Source organism: Anopheles nili, chromosome X (assembly GCF_943737925.1).
Source record: "Anopheles nili chromosome X, idAnoNiliSN_F5_01, whole genome shotgun sequence".
Classification (NCBI taxonomy): domain Eukaryota; kingdom Metazoa; phylum Arthropoda; class Insecta; order Diptera; family Culicidae; genus Anopheles; species Anopheles nili.
In genome coordinates this window covers 4,266,350-4,272,784 of record NC_071293.1, presented here as the reverse complement: position 1 = coordinate 4,272,784, position 6,435 = coordinate 4,266,350, and the positions used below count along the sequence as shown (strand labels likewise).

General features: G+C 49.3%; 3 protein-coding genes across 3 annotated transcripts; 1 reads left to right on the top strand and 2 right to left on the bottom strand.

Annotated features, from left to right (window-relative positions):
* Nucleotides 1-769: 769 nt before the first annotated feature.
* On the bottom strand, nucleotides 770-1,996 carry LOC128728333 (SREBP regulating gene protein). Its single transcript, XM_053821955.1, has 3 exons — nucleotides 1,717-1,996; nucleotides 1,258-1,617; nucleotides 770-1,187 (listed from the first exon to the last, which is right to left on the bottom strand). Exons 1-3 carry the CDS (start codon nucleotides 1,816-1,818, stop codon nucleotides 948-950), a joined length of 702 nt encoding a protein of 233 aa, XP_053677930.1. The 5' UTR covers nucleotides 1,819-1,996; the 3' UTR covers nucleotides 770-947.
* A 536-nt stretch (nucleotides 1,997-2,532) lies between these two features.
* LOC128728328 (tRNA-dihydrouridine(20) synthase [NAD(P)+]-like) lies at nucleotides 2,533-4,465 on the top strand. The gene is made up of 6 exons (XM_053821951.1): nucleotides 2,533-2,695; nucleotides 2,777-2,913; nucleotides 2,984-3,269; nucleotides 3,332-3,668; nucleotides 3,748-3,977; nucleotides 4,033-4,465. The coding sequence occupies exons 1-6, from the start codon at nucleotides 2,533-2,535 to the stop codon at nucleotides 4,401-4,403; spliced, it is 1,524 nt and encodes a 507-aa protein (XP_053677926.1). The 3' UTR covers nucleotides 4,404-4,465.
* Nucleotides 4,466-4,532: 67 nt separating this feature from the next.
* Nucleotides 4,533-5,859, bottom strand: LOC128728331 (39S ribosomal protein L3, mitochondrial). The gene is made up of 4 exons (XM_053821953.1): nucleotides 5,804-5,859; nucleotides 5,649-5,733; nucleotides 5,356-5,589; nucleotides 4,533-5,273 (listed from the first exon to the last, which is right to left on the bottom strand). Exons 1-4 carry the CDS (start codon nucleotides 5,857-5,859, stop codon nucleotides 4,533-4,535), a joined length of 1,116 nt encoding a protein of 371 aa, XP_053677928.1.
* Between the last annotated feature and the right edge of the window lie 576 nt (nucleotides 5,860-6,435).

Here is a 6,435-nt window from a genome sequence, read left to right as displayed (position 1 = left end):
AGGTTGTAAGATGATAACGTGTGTATGTGCGTGTGTGTGTGTATGTGCGTGTTTGTGTATGAGCGAGCGCGCGTGTGTGTGTGTAGATGGGAAGGATGAAGTTGCTAGCAGCAGCTCACCGCCAAGACTGACGACCACGAGTGGTACAGCGAGCGAAGGAACTCTACACACCCGTGCCCGCAGCAGCCCGTTTCAGGACATCGCTTCCACGGCGGTATCCTTGCGAACCTGCTGGCCGCGCATGCGCCCCGACACCAGCCGTCTGCAGCCTGCCCGCTCGTGTCCGTGCGTGTCCTGTGGTGTTGCGTGCAACGAACTACGCACGGCGAGCCGTGCGTCCTGCGAGCGCGAACGCGAATGTCCTGCCAGAGCGAAACGGCACGAGCGAATGTGTCCTGACGAAGCAGTTTCGAAGCATCCCTCCCCCCAACTAGCCGATGCATGGTTGCAGCGGGCAGGCCATAAAATGCAACAGGTAACATCATAATAATTATCATCATCCAGGGCGACTACCATGGCGATGCGATTGAAATGATGGTCGTGGTGGTAGGGAAAGGGCTTGGTCGGCAAAGACCGTCGGCGGAAAAAAGGGAAGAATTTTAACGTGATTCAAACGAACGGGCACGGTTTGTTCGAGGTCACTAGATACCATCCCGTTGTTTACGGGATGAGATAAGAGATTGCTTAGCCTTGCTTTACGTAACCGGACCATTTGTGCTGCAAGGACATTTTTACCGCACGTGCAGAAAGACTCGGTAAGCGCTTATGATAATCCATCTAACAAAGACAATTGAATTTATTTATAAGATACACCTGGTTTCGCAATCACCTCATCTTTCGCCACCTGTTACAATTCATTCTAAAAGGACGAGAAGACTATAGGAAACATCGAGTCAATCCGGCGTTTTCTACACAGGATTTAAGCTGTCTTTCGTGCTCAACAGTCATCAGCCATCGTCCGGGAAAGGTTTCTGCGCGTCCTTGCCGCTAGCGGACAGCCAAAGCGCATCGGTCATCTCCCCGTAGCAGTGCTTCTGCGCCGGATTTCGATACTTATTCTCGTTCTGTACCGATTGCGAGTTGGTGCGGCATTTGGTTAAGCACAGCTCGAACTGGTCGGTCACTTCGGCGTACAGCGCGACCTGTCGCCCATTCGCTTTGGCTAGCACCTCTTCCAGGATCGGTCGCTGGAAATAGGTTGCAAGGTGCAGTTAGCACTAAGGGACTGATTAATAGCTCAAGCTAATGAAATCGTACCTTGTCGGGATTCAAACAACAGGAAACGCAGTACTCGAACACCGCGCAGCACCGGTTGGGCAGACACGTGGTGCACGGGAACAGTTGACGAGGATCGCTATCCTCGCTGTTGCAGCATCCATTCGTCAGCAGCTCCGAATGCGAGCATACGTAGCCTCGATCATCCACGATGAGCGATTTGCCCTGGATGGAATTGCGGCAACTGGTCGGAGCAGGTTGCTCATCGGTGTTGTTGTACGCTCCTTCTGATGCCGTATCGATCCAGGGTGGTGGGTACGCTGGCCGTGGTTTGGTCCAGATGATGGTTTTATGACGAAGCTGCGTTTGTAGATAATCTCCATTCAGGTTTAACCTGTTGTTCTAGAAAAGTGAACCCGGAAACGTGAGTGATGGGTCTTATGCAGGATATAACACATAACAGTAGCAATTCTAGCCTAAAGGAACAAGCAGCCGGCTTACCTTCAGGATCATATGAACCATACAGTAGGACAAGGAAAGCAGAAAAATAATCGCTAACACCAATCGCCGACGAATGAACTTTGCGATCACAACATAACACATCCTAGTAGCTCATGCTATGCTGGTAGTTTGCCTTGTTTGCCAAGTGTCCTCCGATGCGTTCATAATCGAGGCAATCGGTGAAGCAACCGTCGAGCGAACCAGCTCGACCGATCTTCTCAATGTTGATCTCTGTTCGTACCACGAACCAGACAAGATTTTTACTATACGCTGCCGAAAGCACGACATAGGAAACAAGTGTAAACAAACGACGCAATTTTGACATATGGTATCAGGAAATTTGTTTTTTTTTTATCTTTGTTTTGTCGTTACGTCAAACAAGCTATAAACACAGTGCACATCTGAATGTTGTATACAATGAGCGTGTATTAGTGAAAAGGGCTGGAGCAATCCGCTCCGCTATGTGAAATGCCGCAATCACCCACCGTTATTTCCATAATAACTTGTTTTGTGTGGATTAAACTAAGGTAACTATTAAAGTTAATGTTTTTATATATTTTTATAGAATCTTTATGCTGCATTTTTGATTTAAAAAAATAACTTTTCATTGAAAACTCATTCAAAAACAAACGAAAATAAAAGCTTGGCGCCTGAAACGTTTACTCCGGAGATAATCACTCCTTTGAGTAGTACCACGTTTTACCCACGTTCCGTTTGTTTGTTATTATGTTTTAAGAACGTAGGAACAGCTGTTCGGGTAGGATACAAAATCGGTGCAGTGATAACATCGAACAGCCATCGTAGTAAAAAATCAAAATGAAGAGCGGTTTGGATTATCGAAATAAACTAATTCTGGCGCCGATGGTGCGTGTTGGTACCCTACCAATGCGCTTGCTTTCACTGGAGTATGGTGCCGACTTAGTCTACACCGAGGAAATCATCGATTGGAAGTTGTTGCGGGCTGAAAGACACACAAATGGTAGCTCCCAACGAATCGGCTATCCATGTCCGATGATTCTAATAAAGTTCTTTTATTTCTCTCTTTGATTCTGCCCCCCAGAGGTGCTCGGAACGGTGGATTATATCGATACCACAGATGGCACGGTTGTGTTTCGTACTTGTCCGGTTGAACGTGAGCGAGTGATTCTACAGATTGGCACAGCTTCCGTGGAACGGGCTGTTGCTGTAGGAAAACTGGTAGCCAGCACGATCTTCCAGTATCTTTCGCATATGCATACTCAACATACTTTTCCTTGTTCTACAACAGGTGCAGCAGGATGTGGCTGCCATCGACGTGAACATGGGTTGCCCAAAGGATTTTTCGATCAAAGGCGGCATGGGAGTTGCGCTACTGTACGATCTACCCCGGGCGAAGGCCATCCTTGAAGCTCTAGTCCAGGCCGTGACTATTCCTGTGACTTGCAAAATCCGTGTCATGCCCGATCCCGACGAAACGGTACAGCTAGCCCGGGAGTTGCAATCAACCGGTATCAGTGCGATCGGTGTTCACGGGCGCACGAAAACGGAACGACCACGTGATCCAGTTAATGAAGGTACAACGCAGTTTTCATTTTCATTTGAATATTCTCAACGGCTTTTTTTATAACTTTTTAAGATGCAATTGCTCGGGTGGCCACTGCGCTGCACATTCCGGTCATTGCGAATGGTGGTTCACAAAGCATTACACGCCGCCACGATGTGATTAAATTCACGCAACGTTGCTCCACTACTAGCGCTATGGTGGCACGGGCCGCCGAGTGGAACTGTTCCGTTTTCCGGCCAGATGGTCCGCTTCCGCTAGACGATGTCATCCGTCGGTACCTCGAGCTGTCCGTGCGTTACGACAACTCACCATCGAACACCAAGTACTGCGTGCAGATGATGCTGCGCAGTTTGCAGGAAACGCCAATCGGTAGAAGGCTACTGGACAGCCAAACTATGCAGCAAATCTGGTAGATTTTCTTACCCTTATAAAGCTTGGGTTGCATCGAATGCTAAATAACAATTTTTTTCGCTTTTCCATACGATTAGTGACATCTGGGATATGGGCGAGTACTGTCGGGAGACACAGCTACGCTATCATTACGCCGGAATCAAAGGAAGACGCGCCTGCCGACCCCGTACACTCTCGGTTAGCGACGAAACGGGGAAGGATGGCAGTGAGCCAGCCGCGAGCAAGAAACAATGCATCGAAGAAGTCGAACCCTCGGAACCGTTGATCGAGGAGAACATTTGCTTCATACGGTCGAACTTCACAGACGGTCAGTACTGACTAATGTTGAATTTTCGCATATTAATCGTCGTTTTATTCCGCAGATAAGGAACTACCAAAATCGAAGCTGTACCTACACGCCATTCGTGGGGGGTTACCTCGAGCACAGTACGAGGTAGAACAGAAAGACAAGCTGTTTCGGGCGATTATCCGGTTCGATGGACAACGGTACACTAGCTCGTTCTGGGAGAAGAACAAACGTTATGCCGAGCAAGCAGCAGCCTTGGTTTGTTTGCTCACTCGAGGCGTGGAATCGCGAGACGAGCTGATCCGGAACGGGGCCATGCTTCCCGCCAAAAAACCAACTGATGGTGAAAGTTGTTTAGAAAGCTCGATAGCCGAAAGCATTAGCGTGCAGCACACGATGATTTCGGCCTCAAATCTCGACTTCAAAGAAGAAGGGAAAAGTTGTTAGCAAAATCAATACCGAACGTCTATCTCGAATGAGCAATAAAACCTCCGAACACGCCAACGGGTTGGTACGATTAAACATTATGTATTTTGGTTGCTTCCGTTTCATTAACTCTACCCTAAAACGTCTCTTCTACTCGTTGCTGGCACTATACGTGATGGAGAGGCTGCGGAAATCGTGCAAGTCCTCCAGCCAAACGTCGCCCGCATCTGCCGGAAGCGGTTCCAGGGCAGTCGGGAAGGGTGGAGGCCCAGGTCGCACACCCTTTGCACCATGCTTCCGCAGCGGTAGCACTGTATCGTAAATATACACGATGCCATTCGTGTTGCCAGCGATATTGCTACCCATCACCCACAGCACATTATGCTGAGCATTAATACGCAAAATCTGAAGACCACGCAACACCCGCCAACGGTTGCCCATGTGACCGGGCATCTTGGTGCCAGGCCAGACACGTGCCTTATTACCACCTGCGCCAATATTACCAGGCCTACGGTGGGTCTTCGTAACACCGTGTGATTTCGGCATGCCCTTGAAACCGTGTCGCTTGACAACACCCTGGAACCCTCGGTCAACCGTAAGTCCCCTCACGTCCACGTAGTCACCCACGCGAAAGTGTCCGACGGTGAGGGCGGTCCCAGGCGAAAGGGCAGCCTCGGGTGAGATGATGAACCGACACAGGTGCTTCTTAGGCAGGACTCCCGAGTTCTGGAACAATCCGGCGTACTCCTTGGTGAAGAGTGAAGGATCACCATGTTCCGCTCCAACCAGCAGACAGCCGTAAGGTCTGCGCCAATTGCGTCGCTGGCGTGGTTCCTGCGATGGACGATACTCTTCCGGTGGTATGTACTTTACAACCTCATTGTCGATGATCTACGACGGTAGAATGGACCGGAAACGTAAGTTAAATGTGAATACTTCCTGTGTGTCGGATCCAACGGTCGGATTATCGAACCTGCAACAGTGTGGTACGTATTTTCTGACCATTTTTCGTCCACATTGGATACTGGCCGATCTTTTTGGCAATCACGCCCGTCCGCTTCAAGCCCGGGCTCCATTGGGCAACTTGATCGTTGTTTGCTAACTGCAGCAGATTCGACTGGTTGCGTTGTGCTGCCGCTTGGATGGTTTCCAACTTTACTTCTTTCAGAAATGCGGTGTTATCCACGGTGAATTGTTCATCGTGCAGCTGGAAATCGGAAATGCAACGTGAGAAGAGGCTTTAAATGCAACAAACGACCGGCTTACCGTGCGCGTTTTCTTTACGAACCAGACGGGATTGCGAAGCCGTGGCCGATTGAGGTAATTCTTCGACCGCACGATAGTGCTGCTCCTAGTGAACCGAAAATGACAAAGAACCGTGCATTAGTAGGAAACCAAAAGCCGGATTTGTAGGCACTTACCACGGGCTGGGTAATAGCGAGCGAAGCAGTGTTGACACGCTTGTAGACGAAAACATGCTGGTGTAAATTGCTTACCGCAAAGCGGCAGTTCCTTTGAATAAAGTACCAGATGGAGTCACCTGGGAAAATGTAAACATAAAATGAAAACTCGAGAAAACGCGAAACGCACTCGCTAGAAGGAGGAATTCCTCTTCCGCCGCGGTATGTTTTCTGTCAAAAACGTGCGATTAAATAACCAGCAACGCACTGTACGGACAAAAACAGACCGGTCCACGTGCGGTGGTGTTGGTGGCGTGCCCGTGCTGTCAAACTGCTGTCAGACAGCAGTCGCATCACCTCGCGCGACACTGGCCGCGTTTTATGAGACCGTATATACCGAGAAATGGCGCATAAATTCAAAAAAATAGCATGGCCACGATCGGTACAGCATGCTGTATTTTTCTCCCCTCGAAGTTCCCGCACAGCAAGCTCTGGCGAGTAGAGTTGTGGAAAGGCACAAACAATTACAGTGGCGCTTTTCCTTGCAGCTGTTAACTACCGCTAAACACGCGCCCAGATTTATGATCCTCGTGGGGGAAGAAGGCCGAACTCGAACGGGTGGAGAGAAAATAAGCGGAATCGAGCAAATTAGC

Excerpts from the sequence above, each read along its gene's own strand:
- LOC128728333 (XM_053821955.1), bottom strand. The coding sequence starts at position 1,818 with ATGTGTTATGTTGTGATCGCAAAGTTCATTCGTCGGCGATTGGTGTTA. Across the intron at positions 1,618-1,716 it reads TGGTTCATATGATCCTGAAG|AACAACAGGTTAAACCTGAA; the intron begins GTAAGCCGGCTG and ends TCACTTTTCTAG. Across the intron at positions 1,188-1,257 it reads GTTGTTTGAATCCCGACAAG|CGACCGATCCTGGAAGAGGT; the intron begins GTACGATTTCAT and ends ACCTATTTCCAG.
- LOC128728331 (XM_053821953.1), bottom strand. The coding sequence starts at position 5,859 with ATGTTTTCGTCTACAAGCGTGTCAACACTGCTTCGCTCGCTATTACCC. Across the intron at positions 5,590-5,648 it reads TCGTAAAGAAAACGCGCACG|CTGCACGATGAACAATTCAC; the intron begins GTAAGCCGGTCG and ends TCCGATTTCCAG. Across the intron at positions 5,274-5,355 it reads TACGTACCACACTGTTGCAG|ATCATCGACAATGAGGTTGT; the intron begins GTTCGATAATCC and ends CTACCGTCGTAG.
- LOC128728328 (XM_053821951.1), top strand. The coding sequence starts at position 2,533 with ATGAAGAGCGGTTTGGATTATCGAAATAAACTAATTCTGGCGCCGATG. Across the intron at positions 3,270-3,331 it reads ACGTGATCCAGTTAATGAAG|ATGCAATTGCTCGGGTGGCC; the intron begins GTACAACGCAGT and ends TAACTTTTTAAG. Across the intron at positions 3,669-3,747 it reads CAAACTATGCAGCAAATCTG|TGACATCTGGGATATGGGCG; the intron begins GTAGATTTTCTT and ends CCATACGATTAG.